The 21,979-nt window shown below is 45.4% G+C and overlaps 1 protein-coding gene across 2 annotated transcripts in view; it reads right to left on the bottom strand.

Annotated features, from left to right (window-relative positions):
- The window catches only part of LOC136867042 (putative inorganic phosphate cotransporter), a 550,887-nt gene that overhangs the window by 196,352 nt on the left and 332,556 nt on the right, over nucleotides 1–21,979 (bottom strand). The window contains exon 1 of one of the 2 annotated variants that reach the window (XM_067144143.2): nucleotides 21,778–21,907. The exons of the other annotated variant lie outside the window; for it this stretch is intronic. Coding sequence (XP_067000244.2) covers nucleotides 21,778–21,811 — 34 coding nt within the window. The 5' untranslated portion in view covers nucleotides 21,812–21,907. Of the gene's footprint in view, nucleotides 1–21,777; nucleotides 21,908–21,979 lie in introns of those variants that run through there. 2 annotated transcript variants of the gene reach the window in all.

Here is a 21,979-nt window from a genome sequence, read left to right as displayed (position 1 = left end):
TAGTGACTTGGTGAGGGCTCGGCGCGCAGCCGTGCAGTGCTATCCTTGAACTTAAATATCGACTTCCGAGAAATTGCGTTCAGACTTCCCCCCTGATGTCATAATAAACAGGTAGGCAAAATATGAACTAAACCTACTTTCGAATTTCTTTTACGTAATCTGAGGTAATACGAAGCATGAGACAAAAGTCGGAAGTGAACAGATAAAAAAATAAATAAATAAATAAATAAATAAATAAATAAATAAATAAATAAATAAATCCTGGTTTTATTTGTGGAGAAGAGATTGTCAATGGTTGAAAATAAATCTACTTCCACAAATTCTAATGTAACGAAGATGGTAGCATGGAAGAATAAAAGATATACTCGTATGTAAATTTCTCCATCACACGGAAAAAATATGGAATCATGGATATGTTTTGGGGCATAGAATACGAGAGAACGAGTACAGATTCTTTGGTTGTCCCCTATTAGTAGCCTCTTACGGCATGCTGGGAGTACACATAATGAATGAATCCTTTCACTCCACCACGGGGGAGATAAATCGAAATAAATCAGCAGTTTTCTCTTCCTTCCGCAGTGTTCAGAATTGTAATGTTTTCTCGTTAACATTATTCTCTATTGCTTTGTTTATAGGTAATTACGTCCAACATCAACTTCTTCATAAAACATGCTTTTCCGTCCACCAAAATGGCGTCGTTCTTACATCCATACGGTGTACGCTGGTTGCCTAGTTACGGTGTCGGCTTTTGTTGACGCTAAATTGCTTATACTATTTCAGATAGGTCCCCAGCCCAATAACACCGCACCTATTACGTTCGGAGGCTGGTTACAGCTTCAATTAGAACCATCATTTTTTTTCAACGTAGACTTACGTTCCTTACGGGTACATGGAGAGACATTTTAAGACGCGTATATCCCCAAGAGTATTTAACTTGCGATTATGTTTAATGTATCAATTGGCAGATAAAAGAAGAGCCTACATGTTGAAAAAAAAAGATGAAAATCTTAAAAGTAGCTTTTATGAAATAGCGTTTCAAAGTAAGGCAAACTTTGTGCTAAATAAGTGATGTCACACGCATAGTCTGTTTTAAGATGACGCGCTCAGTTGGAGGTTGATTTTCTCAAACATCACTTCAGTTTGAATGTTTTGCCGAGCAACTATCCCAGCACTTTCGACATTCCATTTATTGGTCTTATTTTTAGACGCAATATAACTCCCGAACTCTTAAATAATGTCTCTTATTTCTCATATCACAGACCCATACTACACCGAGTTATTACCCACATTCCAAGTACACCACGTTGTCATCATCATCATCATCTGTTTACCAGGTTCGGCTTTTCCCTCGGACTCAGCGAGGGAACCCACCTCTACCGCCTCAAGGGCAGTGTCCTGGAGCTTCAGACTTTTGGTCGGGGGATATAACTGGGGAGAATGACCAGTACCTCGCCCAGGCGGCCTCACCTGCTATGCTGAACAGGGGCCTTGTGGAGGGATGGGAAGATTGGAAGGGATAGACAAGGAAGAGGGAAGGAACCGGTCGTGGCCTTAAGTTAGGTACCATCCCGGCATTCGCCTGGAGGAGAAGTGGGAAACCACGGAAAACCACTTCGAGGATGGCTGAGGTGGGAATCGAACCCACCTCTACTCAGTTGACCTCCCGAGGCTGAGTGGACCCCGTTCCAGCCCTCGGTACCACTTTTCAAATTTTCGTGGCAGAGCCGGGAATCGAACCCGGACCTCCGGGGGTGGCAGCTAATCACGCTAACCACTACACCACAGAGGCGGACACACCACGTTGTACTGAATAAAATGTATTATCCACATTACATTTATCTTTAATTTCTAATAAGTAAAAGCAAAGTCACCTCCGTAAACGCCATGAAGGCCCTTGGAGTGATGGATGGAAGGTAAAGGCTTCCACTATTCTTAATCACGCCACTTGGTGGGGTAGAGTGGTTAGCTTTACGCCCGGCCGGGACTCATTTTTGGTGTAGGCTGATTGAACCTCAGAGCCATATGAACCTCCGGAAATGGAAATCTGGTTTCTTAATTTTTTCGACTTTCTAACGGGGAATCGAACCCGCGTCCTTCCGGGTGAACCGAGAACGCCTTTACCGCCTCGACCAGGCAGCCCCTATTTCCAAGGAAGTAAGTCCACGAAACCCTCAAAACCCTGAAGCCGTTGCAATAGAGACAGCCTCCGCCATTTATTTATTTATTTTTATATTTATTATTATTATTATTATTATTATTATTATTATTATTATTATTATTATTATTATTATTATTATTATTATATTTTTACTATTTGCTTTACGTAGCACCGACACTGATGGGTCTTATGGCGACGATGGGACAGCACAGGGCTAGCAGGGGGAAAGAAGCGGCCATGGCCTTAATTAAGGTACATCCCCAACATTTGCTGGTGGGGGAAATGGGAAACTTCAGAAAACCATCTTCAGGGCAGCCGATAGTGGGGTTCGAACCCACTATCTCCCGAATGCAAGCGGATAGTTACGCGAACGAATTCGCGCAGCCACTTGATCGGTATCAAAGTTTATGTGGTTATAGGGAAACTGCAATAACTGAAACGAAGGCGGTGCTACAGTGAAACGTACTAAGCATGAGGAGTCAGTTAGTTTCCCATAGCTTTCCTCACTGGGCGAACAAGTGCTATTGCAGCAAGACTGACCCTATGAGCAACACGTTTAACTACACCCAGACGCACTATATAGCCGTGCTTCGAAAATCATTACTCAACACCACTCATACCTCACAGTCACAACCTGCGCCAAGGGACAGATTTATTAAGATTACCAATGGTTTTTATATATAAACGATAATATTATTATTAGTAAAGTTGTATTAATGTTTAATACCCTACATTGCAGTCAGAGCTGAGTCTGAAATTACTTGTACTCCTATACTCTACATTTCCCGCCAAGTTCTCCTCCGATCCTAACACCATTAGGCTTCCGAATAGTACATCACCTTTCATTTTTGTCATTTAGGAACCAGAATATTGTTTTCACTATGCCTTCCTTAATGGCTGCAATGACCTTGAAATCCATTTTCCTAATCTTAAACTTCGGTTTCTCAGCAAATCAAAACAAAATTTTTACGGTATAAACAAAGTCCATTACTAGGTCTATGTAAGTTAAATTTCATGGTGCCCTTAACTAGGCAGGCGAGAGATAAATAATGCGTAGGCCTTTTGCGCAAATCAGCAGAATCAAACGTAGGATATGAATGAAAATCTCCACCCAGGATCGACCGGGATTCGAACTTCAGCCTTCTGGGCGGGAAGTCAACGCTCTAAGACACTGAGCTACGCCTCCTAGAATATCAATCTCATATCTGGAGTATTACTAATGTATAATATGCTGGCTTGAGAGACTAACGTAGTAGAAGGAATGATAATAATAATAATAATAATAATAATAATAATAATAATAATAATAATAATAATAATCCGCTATTCCCGGCTCTGCCACGAAATTTGAAAAGTGGTACAAGGACTGAAACGGAATCCACTCAGCCAAGAATGTCAGCTGAGAAGAGCGGGTGCGATTCCCACCTCAGCCATCCTCGAAGTGGTTTTCCGTGGTTTCCCACTTCTTCTCCAGGCAAATGGGGGATGGTACCTAACTTAAGGTCACGGCCACTTTCTTCTCTCTTCTTTGCCTATCTCTTCTAATATTCCAATCCCTTATAAATCCCCTGTTCAGCATTGCTGGTGAGGCCACCTGGATGATGTACTGGTCCTCCTCCCCAGATTCATCCCAGACCAAATGCCTCATGCTCCAGGGTACTGCCCTTGAGGCGGTAGAGAAGGGATTCCTTGCTAAGTCCAAGGGGAATATCAACCTTGGACAGTAAACTGATTATATAATATTATTATTATTTAATAATAATAATAATAATAATAATAATAATAATAATAATAATAATAATAATATGCAAAACGTGCCTTCAGATATATTCTGTCTGGACAACAGTTGGGGCACCGTAGGTTCGCTCTGAAATGTATTACTTATCGTGGCAGCAAATCTGCAAACCATTAAGCTCTCGAAAGTAGGCTATTCAGATTTAAATGTCAACCGACAATGTTGTAATTCTTTCCCTCAACCTAGATCACACGAGAGCTCGTAGACCGACCAAGCCTGAGATCACGATTTCAACTTCGTTTTAGTCGATTACATCATTTTGCAGGGTGCTTAAATGTGATGGACTAGGGACCCTGCTGAAAAGTTCTGAATTTCTTCTTCTTCTTCTTTCCGATGAGGTCTGCTAAGGACCACGTGCCAATTTCAATTCAGTTCTTCATACTTTGTTGTCTTTTTCTCTTCCGCTCCTTCCAATATTCTTTCATCCTTTCACTATGCTGTTTCCTTCTGTCCTCGGACCACTTCGCACCAGGCTTCTTGTTCCATCTTCTTTGGAATCCTTCCATACTTACTACCATCTTTCTAAAAGAATCTCTGTCCATAGTTTCTTCTTCTCTGAATTTATTCTTCTTCTTCTTCTTGTTTTCGAATTCGAATTATTATTATTATTATTATTATTATTATTATTATTATTATTATTATTATTATTATTATTATTATTATTATTCCAGGATTATTCCGGGATGGTTACTAACTTACGGCCACGGTCGCTTCCTTCCCTCTCCCTTCCACTCTTCCCATCCTCCACAAGGCCCCTCTTCAGCGGGTGAGGACGCCTGGGTGAGGTAGTGGTCCTCCTTCCCTGTTGTTATCCCCGACCCAGGGGATAATTCGTGTCCTCGTCCAGAGGTGGTGCAGCTCTTTTCAGGCACACCCCCTGTTGTATGTCCGGCGCTCCCCTTCTCGCTCCTCCAGCCAGCTGCACGCGCGCCTGTGTATCATTCTGCTAGCTTCGACGCGCAGCCCTCAGTGCGCGTGCCTGACCATCGAGTGTACTATAAATAGGAGCTCCCTGTCTGCTCAATTGCGATACCCCCTTTCACCGAGAACTTCGAGATACTACACTACCTGTCCCAGCCGGTTACCGCTTCTCGGTACCTAGGGTTAGATAGGGAATCTGTAGGCCAGGGACCCGCTTAACAACGGATCATCCCGCGTCTACTAGCTCGAATTCGTATGTCCCAACAGCTACACACACGGAACCAGGCTTGTTATTCAGAAAAGAGCAATGTCACGCTTCGGAAAGAGCAATTTGTCGGCAAGCCTGGAACCACACAGACAAAACTCCGAGAACTTCTAGAAATGACGGAGAGTGAGGAGATGTCGTTATTACGGCACTCTGACCACTCTACGGCCGTCAGTACTTCAGCGAAGGGCAAAGCGCAGTTATCACAGCGCCGCCCACCGCCAAATACCCCAACCGGCAATATATTGTTTAATAATAATATATTGCACTTGTCTGCAGGGTGGAATGCTACAAGCGCGCATAGCTTGTCGCTACCAGTCCTCGCTCGGGTCAATGACCCGGCCGAGCGGGAGCTGGAGGTGACTCAGCGCCTAGCGTGCTCCGAGAGCAGGAAACGAAATGTGCAGGAGCTGGGAGCAGACTTTACCCCTGACTCCCAGCAAATAAACCTGACGGGAAACGTTTACCTGACGGGGCAAGCTGTGCGTAACTATGCGTGCGCCACCACCACCACTACTACTTACACTACGACATCTCCGATTACCACCCCGTCAGTACAAGCCAGCTCGCACATACCAGTGCAGCCGCTCCCCAATCGGCCGGCCAGCCACAGGGCTGACCCCCGAAATAAGAGCAGGCGAAGCCTGGAAGCTGAGCTGGAGTGCGTGACGCTGTGCTCGGGCGACCGGGAACCAGGGCTAGCCCCTGATGTGCCGGAACCCGAACACGGGAAGGAACAGTCGTATGGCTCCACTGAGCTAGCGGCTGAGGAGGAACACGAAAACAAAATGGAGGCTACTCCTCCCCCCAACACGAACCGAACCCTCGAACCCAACCCAGTGGTCAGCCAGTCGGACGCCGGGAAAGCGGGACCCAGTTCCGCAAACCCGAGCGCGAAGACAACAGCGCACAAGGGAAGGAAGAAGAGGGGGAAAGGGACTCGGCGGATGGCGCCAACTACAGTCCAACCCCCACCCGGGCGAGCGGGAAACTCGGACTCGGAGTCGGACGAGGCCCCACTGGTGATCGACCTTTCAGGCGCATCCCGGGAGGCCGAATCTGAGAGCTCCGAGGGAGAGGGACCCAGCCAGCACGGGGTGACCGAACCCGAGGTCCCAGCCACCCAGCCGGGAAACCAGGGTGACGGCTTCAGGGAGGCAAAAGGGAGGAAGAGGGGGAAGGGAAAGGGGAAAGGAAAAGTAACCCAGCCCCTGAGCCGCAAGGCCCAGGCAGGCGGGAGATATAAGCCAAGTACCCGAGTCGATAGTAGCACCGAAACATCTATCGGCTCAACCCAACCCCAGCACTCCACACACAAGAGGCAGACTCGTCAGAGCCCACCTCCACCACCACAACAAAAGAAACAGATCACCCGTAAGGGGTCAACCCCCCCACCCCTTACGGTATACACCACCAACACCAAGACACTCGAAACGGAGCTCCTCAAAAAGCTGCCGCATGAAGAGAGAAAATATTACTTCTCTAGGCCGAGAGTAGACGCACATTTAGCGATTCGGCTGCACATGACGAGCTTTGAGAGCTACGAAACCGCTATCGAGGTGCTAAAACGGCTGAATATTACATTTGTAAGAATATTGCCCAATAGCACTATGAAGCGGTTTGTAGTGAGGACCCCCGTTAACGGAAGTAATGCGGACGAAATCCAGCTTGCATTGAAAGCTCAGGATATCCCCGCATTCTCCGTTGTGCGGATGCGAGCAGGGAATAGGCCAGCCAAGGGCAACCTATTCCTAGTTGCAGTGGCGGATACCCCAGACGCGGACAATCTGCGGAAAATGCGGATGCTCGCGAACATGCTGGTGTCGGTCGAGCCATACCGCCCCCCAGCCACTGGCCCCCAATGTGGAGTGTGTCAGAGGCATGGCCACCCAGGGGCGGCGTGCCGACTGGAGCCCAGATGCCGCAGATGCGCCGCCTCCCACTTGTCCCGCGACTGCCCCCACGGCAAAGACCCCGCGTACTCTAAGTGCGCTAACTGCGGGGGAAAACACGCGGCCAACTTTAAAGACTGTCCTAGCCGCAAGGACTACGAAGCCGCTCATCAAGGCAAAGGGCCAAAGGGTAATAAGCGTGGCAACCCTAAGGCCCAAGCAGGCCCCTCAGGCACAGGCGCTTCACGCAAGAAGAACCCAGGCCCATCAGGTACAAAGGACCCTTCAGGTCTCGCAGGCCCGTCAGGCACAAAGGGCCAAAAGCAAGGTCCTTCAGACAACCAGCGCCCATCAGGCGGAGGCATTTTAAATTTCAAGCCCGTACGGACGGTAAGCAAACAGAACCACGGGCCCTCAGCCCAACCAGCCCCCACCACCGTCCGAGATAAGACCTCCAACAAAAACAACAAGAAGGCCCAGCCCCAAGAAAACAAACAAAGGCAGGTTAAGCCCACGCCAGCACTTCCCGAGCTACTAGAAGGCCCACCCCAGGCCAGCTCCACCCCCCGCAAAGAACCTGCCGATAGTCAGCCGGCATCCGCACCACCACCCCCCTCGCCCTCACCTCTCACCACACCAATCTCACCAACAACACAGCTACAGGCACAACAGCCAGCGGGGAACATGGCAGTACAGGCGTTCAGGGAAAGGATAGAAGAAATCCTGAAAACCTTCTTTCCGAACCTGAACCTGTCGGTAGCCATAACCACTGGGGTTATGATGGCCAACATGCTCCCCTACCCCTGGCTAAGGGACCTGGCTAATGCAATCTCCGAACTCCTAACCCCGGATGGCTGAACAACCTAACGAAGATAATAATAATAATAATAATAATAATAACAATAACACGCAGGAGCTTCGAGTTCTAATATGGAACTGCCAGGGCGTCAGATCTAGGAAATATGAACTCGAAGCCTTCCTAACCGCGAACTCAATACACGTAGCTCTCCTAACAGAGACCTTCCTCCCTCCGGGGAGGAAGTTCACTATAAGAGGCTACAAAATACACAGAAGCGATAAGGCCAACAAAGTTGGAGGAGTGGCAGTCCTGGTAAGGAAGGACATCAAGCACATGGAGGTAGACATACCAGAGCTGGTCACGCTAGAGGCATGTGGAATAGCCCTACCAGTGCAAGGAACACTCATAAATGTAATAGCAGCATACTCCAGACCGACAAGCCTTAACACTCAAGACATAGAAACAGTACTAGGGCTAAATCGAAACACAGTGCTAGGAGGGGACTTAAACTCGAAACACGCCACCTGGGGATGCCTGAAACCTAACCCAGCAGGCACAAGGCTGTATGACCACATGCTATCCCAGGACTATGTGGTAACGGCCCCCAGTGAGCCCACGTTCCTAGCACCGAACGATCACGTATCTGACATACTTGACATAGCCCTATTGCGACATATTCCTCAAAGGCATAGCATTAAGGTAGTGAACGACCTGGGGTCGAGGCACCAACCAGTGATATTTACACTAGATGCGAACCCAGAGGAATATGAGAAAAACCCCAGACGCCGGCTCAACTATAAAGCAGCCAACTGGGGCAAATTCGAACGCAAGCTAGACACACTCCTACAGGGAAGCGAAGGCATGCAAATAGACAGCACAGCCCAAATTGACGAAGCAGTCAAAACCCTCGTAGAAGCAATTCAAACAGCCACAACTGCGAGCATACCGCTAAGCAAACACAGAGAAACACCTCTTTTCGAGATTCCAGCGCACATAAAAGAGTTAATACGCAGACGCAACAGCCACAGGCGTAACTGGGCTCGACATCACAGAGACGAAGACCGCGAGATGAAAAACGAACTAAACACGGAAATACAAAAGCAACTACTCGAATACAGGTCGGAAAAGTGGAACAACCACCTCAAACTTTTCGACACCAACACCAGGCCAGTGTGGAACTTAGCGAGACACTTCACGCGAGAACCACACCACATCCCTACCATCAAGGGACCTAACGGCCCGGTATACGAGAACCGTGACAAAGCCGAAATCATAGCGGACTCCATAGAGGCGGCTTTCACCCCAAACGAAATACCATCTGACCCAGCCTTCATCAGGCAAACTGAGGCAAAGGTAGCAGAATTCCTTGAAAACGCACCTAAGCCGGAGGTTAAGAGGACAAATATACACGAAATTAAGTGGATTATAGGTCATCTTAACTCCAAGAAGGCGCCAGGCCCAGACGAGATCCAGAACACAATAATTAAGAAATTAACTCACAAAGCCCTAACACTACTTACCAGCATCTTCAATGCAATGTTCAGACTACAATACTACCCTGAACAATGGAAAAGGGCTAGGATCCTCGTATTTGGAAAACCAGGCAAAAACAAGTCAGACCCCAACAACTACAGACCCATCAGCCTTCTGGACGCCCTCAGTAAAGTATTCGAGAAAATACTACTGAAAAGGTTAATAGGGCATATCAAGGAAAAAGGCATAATTCGCAACGAGCAGTTTGGCTTTAGGAACGCACATTCTGCCCCACAACTGCTCACTCGATTCATAGAACAAGCCACCATAGGTCTCAACAAACGAAGAGACACAGGAACGGTTTTCCTTGATATCCAGAAAGCATTTGACAAAGTCTGGCACGAAGGCCTACTAGCGAAACTAATAGACCACGAATTCCACCCAGGCTATATAAGACTTATTAAATCTTATCTGGAGGGCCGAGAGTTCAAAGTAGACGTACATAACACGCTGTCAAGTACTCGCAGGATTAGAGCGGGCGTAGCCCAAGGGTCCCTTATCGGCCCAATCCTCTTCGTCCTGTATACAAACGACATGCCTACGACAGAACTCACTACCACACACCTCTACGCCGATGACACCGCTATCTCAGTTCAACATCCACAGCTAGCGTGCGCTCGAAAGAGGCTCCAAGTAGCACTAAGAACTCTCGAGCCTTGGCTAACGAAATGGCGCATCAAGGTCAATGTTGACAAGTGCCAAGCAGTGCTGTTCACTAAGAAGAACAGACTCACACGCAAACCAGTCAACATAAAAGCGCTAAAGCTTTTCAACGAAGATATAGTGTGGCATGACAAAGTCAAATACCTAGGAGTAATCCTAGACAGAAAGCTCACCATGCTACACCACATCAATGATATTCAAAGAAAAGCACACATACGACTTAACCAGCTATATCCTATACTGAACAAAAAGTCCAGTATTAAAACGGAAGTAGCCATAAACATGTATAAGGCCTTAATCAGACCAATAATCATGTACGCGGCCCCAGCGTGGGGGTACACTGCAATGACGAACCTGGATAAGCTGGAATTAATACAAAATAAATGCCTACGAGCAGCGACCAGACTCCCTTTCGACACGCCAATACGCCAACTACGCAGTACTGCGAAAGTCAGCTCAATAAGGCACCAAATACGTAAACAGACACTAAACATGTACAGAAAGTCATGGAGTAATAAGATCAACCCGTTAATAAGCGGGATCGGACGCTACGACGTTGATCTGTACAAAAAGTATCCTACACCGAAGCACATTCTGTTCAGCCACAGGGTTGGGTGGGCGAGGGGCCGATAGCCAACCCACTCCCGCCAAGCTGACACCTATATACCACATACACCCACACACTGCAGACACCTATGTAAATATGTAAATATGTTTCAGCTGTCCTAGACCCAGGGACCAGGCGAGGAAGATTGACAAAAAGTACAACTTAAGAAGACGACGGCAACGCAGCCAGACGGCCAAGGACGTGTCAATCCACCCCCGCCCCCTACAGAGACATGGGAGCGGAACACCAGCCCGCGCCCTATAAACAGCACTAATATCTATCTGTTATCTCTTTCCTATCTAGGTTGTAAGCTGGACATGAGAGCAGGCAAACAGCCGGCACTCCAATGAGAACTTGTATATACATATGCTATTAATAATCTTAGTTTTAGATCTGCAGTGACAAGTGTGTTCAAACAACACCGCATAGAGGGACATCGACAGGAGGAAGAAGATAGCCCCTTGCATGCAAGGCTTGGCTCTAATTCCCCCCTCTCCAAAAGGAGACTTGGCACCAGGGACTGCTGGCTGCTGGACAATGGGACGAACCTGTGGCCCAAAGCCCAGACGCTAGCAGACCCGAGCCGACCCGGCAGTGACAAGAAGGACTGATCCCCATAATAACAAAAATTGCAAGGAATTGGTTTATGTTTTGTGCATGTTACCTGTTCCTAACTAACATAACCTCTGGTCTTTTTCCAGCCCACATCCTTGCATGTGCTATCAAAAGATGTCAGGTTTTACATGTAGGCTCTTTCTTCTTTCTGCCTATGTGGTTTTTCCCTGACCCTTCAATACCATACCTTAACACTATCCAACCAATACAAACTTTGCCGTGGTAGCGAGTCTGACTCGGAAACCGGCAGATACTCCTTGTATCACTTCCCACTCTACCCAGCTATCTCTTTTCTACTTAGAAATTAATAGCATGTCGGAGGCCATGTAGATTGAGTCGATGGTCACGGCGGGGGAGCGGGCTACGGGGGCCCCCCGTATAAAAAAAAAAAAAAAAATGCTCAATTGCCCACTTGCCCTGGTGTCCAGCTCCAGAATACACCCTACGTCGAGCACGGAGGCTACTCCTCTTGAAAATGTGCTTCGACCAGGTGGACTGAATTTCTGGCAGTACGAGGTTTCACCTCTGGTCACCGCTCCCTTTCCTGTTTCCACTGCCTATGTTCCGTAATTCTTTTACAAGCCATTTTCATTCCCTAATTTATGCAAGCTCCCTTAGTTTCGCTAGGTGGAATTTCTTCGATCAGTTGAACTTGCTTTTTAGGAATTCAGGCACTTCAACAAACAAGGACTCTCAAGGACATTTATGTTAGTGTGCCAGATAGTTTTCGACTATCAACGTGTCAATTCACAAAGACTATCTTTTCAAGATAGAAGTGTATATAAAGACTGTAAACTTGTACATATTGTATAAAGACAGACTTTGCTCAAGATTCAATATTCCTTTTTGCTTCAAAATAATTTTCTGTTATTTGTGTAAATATCATAAAGTGAAGCAATAAAAGTTGTGTTCTGTAAACTTCAACCTTGGTTACAACACCCCCAATTGAGGTAAGCTGCATGCACCTCTTTTTAACTATATACCACTCCTCCCGTCTGTCTTTAATTTTTTGGTAGTAATACAAACCGAACCCGGGCTTCCGAGGATGACGGCTAATACCACTAAGGCGGTGGACATTATTATTATTTATTATTATTATTATCATCATCATCAGACTGGCTCCTTGGCTGAATGGTCAACGAGGTAGGCCTCAGTTCATATGGCCCCTGGTTCGATTCCCGGCTACGCCGGCAATTTTAGCCGTGTCAGGTTAATTACCCTTGCTCGGAAGCTGGGTGCTCGTGATGGTCTTCATACAAATACACACAGGACAGCACAGAACCACGCGGTAGTAAATACATCCTTTCGCATGACAAAGCGTTGGCGTCGAGAAGGGCATCCGGTCGTAAAACTGAGTTTATTCAAAAGTAGTGCCGATTGTAGTCCACGTCAGAAGAAAGATACGGAACGAGGCATTTGATCAATATGTAACTCTGTAATTTTATCATATCGTGAAACCCAAACATTAAAGATGCACGATTCAATAGTCATTAATGAAATACGAGAAACATAGACAAGTTGAATAGTAGTCTACTTTTCATCGAGTCTAGTACACTGCACTATAGGTAGCCCACTCCGTCCGATAATGGGAGGAAGAATACTATCAAGCGCTGGTGTACTGCACAAGGAAAAAGAATTTCACATGTGTGGAAACATGTCACGTGTTTCCCAAGTTCCCTACATTTCTAAAACTCCTTCCTTCTTAAAATAACAATAACAGGAGGGAAAAAACCAGTCTATGACCAAATTTACAACTAGCTACCATACTGCGACTAGCGCTTTAACTTTCATGAGATGCTCCTGCGGAAGTGTTTACTGAGCCGTTCGTAACTAATACGTAGGTATGGAAGGCTAAACTAACTAACCCCATGGCACTACAGTCCTGAAGGGCCTTGGCTTACCAAGCGACCGCTGGTCATCCCGAAGGCCTGAAGATTACGAGGGGTCGTGTGGTTAGTACGACGAATCCTCTCGGCCGTTATTCTTGGCTTTCTAGACCGGGGCCACTATCTCACCGTCAGATGGCTCCTCAATTCTAATCACGTAGGCTGAGTGGACCTCAAACCAGCCCCCAGATCTAAGTAAAAGTTCCTGACCTGACCGGGAATCGAACTCGGGGCCTCCGGTAAGAGGTAGGCACACTACTCCTACACCATAGGGCCGGCATATGGAAGGTTTACACACACACACACCACACACACTGACACACACATATATATAGGTTTTATTTGCGAACAGAAGAAACATGATAATGATAATAATAATAGGTCCCGTGGTTATGATCAACTCAAGATTCTTTATATTAGAAATTTAACGTTGCATTAAACATACATGTCTTGGGAGACAATGGGATGGGGTGGGGGAAATAGGCATCTTAGACAATGACGCCGTCTCCAAAGCCAGGAGATTTGTTACGGTAAATTAGATGCTCTGAGAAGGTGAGGGGGGGGGGGGGGTGGCAGTCGTAGCCTATACTAGGAACTGTCGCGGCATTGGCCTTAGTGCAGGAGAATTGAAAACCACGGAAAACCGTTCTCAGGACAGCCGACGCTGGGGACCTGCCCCTCACCGTCTCCCGAATACAGAGCCGTGGCCACCCCCATTTGTAGGCCGAAGCATACTCCGCAAACGCCGACCTGGGGCTACAATTGGGAACATAACATAGCAACCGAAGCCCTAACTAAATGCAGCCCCTACGTTTACCTGGCGTAGAAATGAGCAACTACGAAAATCCACTTCCATACCTGTAGACGATTGAGTATGAACCATTACTCCCGATGATGATGATGATGATGATGATGATTATGATTATTATTATTATTATTATTTTTTGCTAGCGGCTTTACGTCGCACCGACACAGATAGGTCTTATGGCGACGATGGGATAGGAAAGGCCTAGGAGTTGGAAGGAATCGGCCGTGGCCTTAATTAAGGTACAGCCCCAGCATTTGCCTGGTGTGAAAATGGGAAACCACGGAAAACCATCTTCAGGGCTGCCGATAGTGGGATTCGAACCTACTATCTCCCGGATGCAAGCTCACAGCCGCGCGCCTCTACGCGCACGGCCAACTCGCCCGGTATTATTATTATTATTATTATTATTATTATTATTATTATTATTATTATTATTATTATTATTACAGTAAACTTATCGAAGAGAATGTCGTTAGTCCTGACACAAATTACTTCGCAACGAGTTCTACAGAAGTTCAGCTGCGGGTTGATACTGGAGAGTAACAGGTGGTTCACCAAACCATTAACCGACCGTTCACGAGTTTATTGCACTGTGAGTAAAATACCACATATTTTTCATAATTTAACCGATAATTTATAAAATACTGATCTGTTGGAAAAGGAGCTTTTATAATCTATCATATATATAACCACAGATTAAAATACAATAGAAATTCCCTGAAATACTCCTTAAGTCTTTGGAAAGGTCTTCGAAGTTTTGTCACCAAATGACACTAAAATAATGATAGAGAATTGTTGCTGAAGCTGGTACTTGTATTTTCCAACTAGGATAATTAGTATGTCAGAGAGATTGAACCAGTAAAACTCCAACTGAAACGGAGATCAAATGGACAAAATTATTAGTCGCTGTGTGCGAAAAGAACTACTCAAGTACAAACTATCCATGTTTGTAATCACAACCTCATGATAATGACCTGACTGCGATGAGTGTATCGGAAGTAGCCTTATAATTAAACCCTCTACAACGAATCACAGATGCTCTTCAAGCTTGTAGGAACATGAGATCGATGTATATAGGAGTTTAATTCGCTTCCTTAAACTGCATCTTCAATTGCTTTGTCGTCACAATGACGTCCGTTTTATTGTCCGCGAGACAACACAGTGGCTCTTCGAAGTTTAAACACGTGACATATCAATCTCCTCATTGTCATTAACTGAGCTACGAAACCGAGGCGGTAAAGGCGTGCTTGGTTCTGCTGGAAGGACGAGGGTTCGATTCTCTGTAAAGAAACTGAAAATTTAGAAACGAGATTTCTACTTTTAGAGAGGCCCAGAGGTTCACTCAGCCTATACCAAAATTGAGAACGAGGTTAAAATATCGTGATAAATAACGAGCTTGAAATTGCATTCCAATAATACGTGTGTGAAAAGGAACGGAAAACAGAATAAGGATTTCTCAACTGGACAGACATACCCATTAGTTTTTATGTTCTAGGAAATTATTTTTAAAAGTGATTAAAGCGAAATTCAAGTGCTGGAAAAGACTTGTTTCGCGAAATAACGCGAAAAATTGGTTCGTTTTCGCGAAAGTGTACATAAAATTAATGCGAAATCATCATGCCTCTAACCATCAAAAAGTAATTCAACAATTTTGTATTTATAAAGCAGTGCCCTAACTGTCCACACGACTGACCAAAGGAAGGACATAGTGACTCGAAGATGGCCGAACCGATCTTATTCCTTGTGAGCTTCTTAATTTGAGCTCTCTTTCGTAGCGTAGTTATATTATCTTTCTATTTGATCGACTGCGTGTCGTAGTTTGTTAGACGCCCACTATCTAAGTTCAAAGTTGCGTGTTCGAATACTGACGCAGTCGATTTGCCTTTGTTATTTGTGTTATCAGTCCATATACTGGTTTGATGCAGCTTCCATCCCACCCTATCCTGTAATACAACTACTACCGAGCTCGATAGCTGCAGTCGCTTAAGTGCGGCCAGTATCCAGTATTCGGGAGATAGTGGGTTCGAAACCCCGCTGTCGGCAGCCCTGGAGATGGTTTTCCGTTGTTTCCCATGTTCACACCAGGTAAATGCTGGGGCTGTACCTTAATTAAGGCCACGGCCACTTCCTTCCCACTCCTAGCCCTTTCCTGTCCCTCCGTCGCATAACACCTATCTGTGTCGGTGCGACGTAAAGCAACTTGCAAAATAATAATAATAATAATAATAATAATAATAATAATAATAATAATAATAATAATAATAAATAAAAATCCTGTACTAACCTTTTCATTTCTACGTAATTACTACATCCTACATCTACTCTTTTCTTAAATGCTAAGATCTTGTGTCCTAAAGAGCACTTTTCAGGGGCAATCTGTTATCTCTTAAGACTATAACAGTGAAAAGACGTTAGAGATTTGTATATATATCTACCCTTAGAGCCGTTTCCTGATATGGTGTTTGAGATGAGATAAGATTAGATTTAATGGCAAGTTTCGCGGCCGGATGCCCTTCCTGACGCCAATCTCAGTTTAGGAGCTAATGAAGATGGATGAATGAATGATGATGAATGAAGTTAGGTAAGAAGGTGGAAGGAATGGGTTGTAATGTATGAATAGGAACTGAAAATGGAATGGCGTATGGCTTTTAGTGCCGGGAATTCCGAGGACAAGTTCGGCTCGCTAGATGCAGGTCTTTTGATTTGACCCCCGTAGGCGACCTGCGCGTCTGATGAGGATGAACTGCCCCGGCACACTCCTGGAAGTGAAAATGGGAAACCACAGAAAACTATTCTCAGGACAGCCAACCCATTCGTCTCTCGAATGCAGAGCTTGTCTCCATAGCCGTAACGTGTTAACACGCGTGCCGCTCCCTTTGGTTAAGGGGTGTTAGAGATATGAAAATATATATTTTTTATTCTCGACTTATTCCATTGATTCCTGTGGTTTTTATTACCCATAACATTAACATCGACACTGCCTTCCCTGGCGAGACCTAGTGTATTACAGTGCACAGTGTCTTCTAGATCAAATTTGTTACTTTCATTGACCTGTCTCAGTCTTATACTTGGCTTTGACGCTATGAACGTGACATGAGGTACGAGCGATGCTAGTAATGCCATTCCTTATACAACCAGTCCCTGCTATGATGGTGGGAAAAATCTTCCCAATGCTTGTATTTCGGTGGGCGTGGCAAACTGATATGTAATGGTAACTTCTGACACGGTGATGAAGGCAACGGGAAACTCCGCCGCTCCTCATTTCTCTGGTATAACTCTTTTTTTTTGCTACGGGCTTTACGTCGCTCCCACACAGATAGGTCTTATGGCGACGATGGGATAGGAAAGGCCTAGCAGTTGGAAGGAAGCGGCCGTGGTCTTAATTAAGGTACAGCCCCAGCATTTGCCTGGTGTCAAAATGGGAAACCACGGAACACCATCTTCAGGGCTGCCGATAGTGGGATTCGAACCTACTATCTCCCGGATGCAAGCTCACAGCCGCGCGCCTCAACGCGCACGGCCAACTCGCCCGGTGGTATAACTCTTCAGTGAAGCCTAGGCTACCTATGACAGCTGATGATAGAGCTGTTGATGATCAAACCAGCCTTCGGACTGAATACTCAACAACAAGAACAACAATATAATATCGACAAAGAGAAAGTCCCAGGAAAACAATACTTGACTGTTCGTTCGTAATCGGTTTACCCTCCAAGGTCGGTTTTTCCTTCGGATTCAGCGAGGGATACCACCTCTGCCGCCTTAAGGGCAGTATCCTGGAGCTTCAGACTCTGGGTCTGGGGATACAACTGGGGAGAATGACCAGTACCTCGCCCAGGCGGCCTCACCTGCTATGCTGAACAGCGACCTTGTTGGGGGATGGGAAGTTTGGAAGGGATAGACAAGGAAGAGGGAAGGAAGCGGTCGTGGCCTTAAGTTAGCTACCACCCCGGCATTTGCCTGGAGGAGAAGTGGAAAACCACGGAAAACCACTTCCAGGATGGCTGAGGAGGGAATCGAAACCCCCTCTACTCAGTTGACCTCCCGAGGCTGAGTGGACCCCGTTCCAGCCCTCGTACCACTTTTCAAACTTTGTGGCAGGGCCGAGAATCGAACCCGGACCTCCGGGGGTGGCAGCTAATCACACTAACCACTACACCACAGAGGCGGACTACTTGACTGTTTCTGTACTTATTTGCTTCTTTCCCAGTCAGTCATAGAATGTGTCGTAATTACACGAGTTTATTTTGTATTAAAGGCGAGTTTAATAATAATAGGAGGCCCCTTCTAATATTATCCAAAGAAGAGACGAGGAATATCTTAATTTTGTCCTGAAAAGAGCTTCCTGTATATGACTTTAAATCGACCCCAAGGGATTTCAACATTCTTAAAAGTCAATCAACTGCGCTGGGATTCTATCACAAAAGCCTTTAGTACGTGAGGTGATCGCCCGCTTAATCAATTACGTCATTCAGCCTGTCGAGTCAATTTTTACCGATTAAGAAATTAGTTTTAGTCTATTATTATTATTATTATTATTATTATTATTATTATTATTATTATTATTATTATTATTATTATTTGTTCGCCTCCGTAGTGTAACGGTTAGCGTCATTAGCTACCGTCATCGGGGGCCGGGTTCGATTCCCGGTACTGTCATAAAAATTTAAGAATGGCAGGAGGGCTGGTATGTGGTTGAAATGGTACATGCAGCTTACCTCCAACGGGGGTGTGCCTGAAAAGAGCTGTACCACCTCGGGATGAGGACACAAGTTTTTTTGTCCAACTCGTTGGCTGAATGGTCAGCGTACTGGCCTTCGGTTCAGAGGGTCCCGGGTTCAATTCCCGGCCGCGTCGGGGATTTTAACCTTCATTGGTTAATTCCAGTGCCTGGGTGTTTGTGCTGTCCCCAACCTCCCTGCAACTCACACACCACACATAACACTATCCTCCACCACATTAACACGCAGTTACCCACACATGGCAGATGCCGCCCACCCTCATTGTAGGGTCTACCTTACAAGGGCTGCACTCGGCTAAAAATAGCCGCACGAAATTTTAAAACATATTATTATTAGCGATTAAGTCCACTAGGAGTACAAAAAGTACTTAGAGGCATGTTTTTGCCTTGCTTTGTGCCCATATTTCTTTCATTCTTAAGAGAATTATTTATTATTATTAATAATATAATTAATAAGACATCTTCTCATTAGCAATAGTTACTATATATTTAACATGAGAAGAAAATATTTGCTTAACTGAAAGACATACCTAAGACACGCTCTCATCACTCTGTAGGGCCTACATGTGCTAGTGACAATAGCACGAGGGCTTCTATTAGCAAAAGCCCTATATGGAATTATTGTTCCTTAGAACAAGATCTACACGTTATCCTTTCCTTTCTTGAACAAATATTCATAGTTCTTGCTATTTAGGCAGACTGTTGAATAATTAGGACCTTTTGATCATCGCCCCGTGCATTTGTGTATGAAGATGCAATCTGTTATTCAGATTATTAACGTCGTAGTTGTAGGCCCCATGACTCAAGAAAGAAAGAAAAGAAAAGAGATGAAAAGAAAAGAAAGAAAGTGTGGATGAACGAAATAAGGGAAGGGACGGATTACATCCCAGTATAAACTTGAAGCCAAATAAAATAATGTAAAAGAATCAGGAGAGGTAAGAACTTTGCTACGGATTAGAACGGACTATTCATCGGTTGAGGAGGAATTTAGAAGTCACGGAAGAGCTCAACCACCAGGAACGCTTTATTCAAGCCTCCCACAATAATAAGACTGTTCCGAAACTTATTATGTGAGTTTGGATACGAGTCACAGAAACTTACGATGTCTGTTCACTCTGTGGTGTTCTAATAAAATACCGAATTGAAGAACAGATGCTCAGGTACTGAAATAATGCGCTACACTAGCATTTCTCTTGAGATCAAACTCCTCAACTTATGATGGACCGTGTATGAGCACGCTTGGCTACGAACTTGAATGTGAGCAAAGGAAACAAGGTTTACGCGAAATGAAAGGTTAACGGTAACACAAGGCGAGTCTTGTATAATTATTTACACTTACTACAACTAGAATCCTCTCTCGTTTCTCCCGTCCACTTTCCCTTGGCCAACAACAATAATTGCACTAACCCCGCCATTAATGTTTAAGGCTCTTGGTGGCTCAGGTATCTCCCATGACCATTAATATTCCAGGCACAACACACACGAATTTTCGAGGTTTAGGACACGCTTCTTCCTCCATTGTTTTTAGATGTTGATTCATTTTTGAGGCAGTGAAGGAGTAATCGGTTCACTTCGAAGGACGTGGGATCGTTTCCCCACCAGGAAGACGAACAATTTAGAAACGAGATTTCCACTCCTGAAGAGGTACATGACCTTGAGGTTTACTCGGCCTACCACCAAAAACGAGTTTCAGGTTAATTCCTGGTGGCTAAGGCACCCGGCCATCACAGTGCCGAGGACACGTTACTAGAAGCCACTATCTTCCACTTCTCCAAAGGTCTTCTTCGCCTGTAAGGAGACACCTTTGGTTTTCATTCATTCATTTTAGAGATTTCTACCGCCTTCGGTCATCAACACCGCATCTTGTATGTAAATAAACTGTCTGATAAACAGTGTCTGAGTGGGCAACCGTAATTATTATGGCTAAGGATCAGAACAGATATTCAAAGACTTGAAACGTGGTACTACCTCAATATATTCCAGTGAAGGTAAAACGAGAGAAATTCCACACCCAAAATAGCTTCATTTTTTGTTGGCGACGATGGGAGAGGAAAGGACTCGGAGTGGGAGGAAGCGGTCGTGGCCTTAATTAAGGTACAGCTCCAGCATTTACCTGGTATGAAGATGGGAAACCATGGAAAACCATCTCAGGGTTGCCGACAGTGAGGTTCGAACCCACTATCGCCCGAATACAAGGTCACAGCTGCGCGACTCTAAGCGCACAGCCAACTTGTTCGGTCCCCAAAATAGCCAAGTAAGCAGCAAGATTCGAAACATAGATCTTCAAATGATGCTGCTACCTAGTGTTATTGCAAACCACAAAGCAAGTTGCTGGTGGTATGGGTCACGTATCTGTAAAACTTGTATTCGGGAGATGACGAGTTTGAACCCCACCATTGGTAATCTTGAAAATATTATTCCGTGGTTTCCCATTTTCACACCAGGCAAATGCTGGTTTTCTACCCAGTCCTAGTCCTTTCCTGTCCCATCGTCACCGGAAACCTGAGTTATTGCGACGTAAAACCACTAGGAAAGAACGTGGTACTATCTCAACCTTTCCCAGTGAGAATTATTATTATTATTGTTTTTTACAATTTGCTTTACGTCGTACCGACAAAGATAGGTCCAATGGTGACGATGGCATATGGAAGGCTTAGGAATGGGAAGGAGGCAGCCGCGGCCTTAATTGAGGTACAACCCCAGCATTTTCTTGTTGTGAAAATCCGAAAACACGGTAAACCATCTTCAGGGCTGCCGATAGTGGGGTTCGAACCTATTATCTCCCGGTTGCAAGCTCACAGCTGCGCGCCCCTAACCACACGACCAACTCGTCCGGTCCATTGAGAGTAAAAGGAGGGAAATAGTACATTCAAAAATGCCACAGTGACCAGCAGGATTCGAATATCGGATCTTCTAAATACGCTGCGAAGTATGAGTTACCTAAAGAAACGGATGCCTAGATGACAAACTAAGGATTAATTACAAAGAAAGGGCATTCAAATTCTGGGGGACTAAATAGTGTGTCATGGGCTGGCAAGAGGACAGCGAGACGCTTCACATTCCTAGGGAATTATTTAGACTTTAGTTTTGTACTGACCTTTCTTGAGTACTTCTTTCCATCCTTTCAACATATTCGCTTCAGCACAATTCACACACCTGATAAGACACAACGCACTGCACTGCACCAGCACAAGAAAGTCGGCACTGAGATGGTGCTAGCACACGACGAGAAGCCTGACAAAATCACTGCAGCTCGCTTTATATGTACTGGCGGACGTTCTCCCCACCACTTGCTCCCC

This window comes from Anabrus simplex, chromosome 3 (genome assembly GCF_040414725.1).
Source record: "Anabrus simplex isolate iqAnaSimp1 chromosome 3, ASM4041472v1, whole genome shotgun sequence".
Classification (NCBI taxonomy): domain Eukaryota; kingdom Metazoa; phylum Arthropoda; class Insecta; order Orthoptera; family Tettigoniidae; genus Anabrus; species Anabrus simplex.
This window is presented reverse-complemented; position numbering and strand designations above follow the sequence as displayed.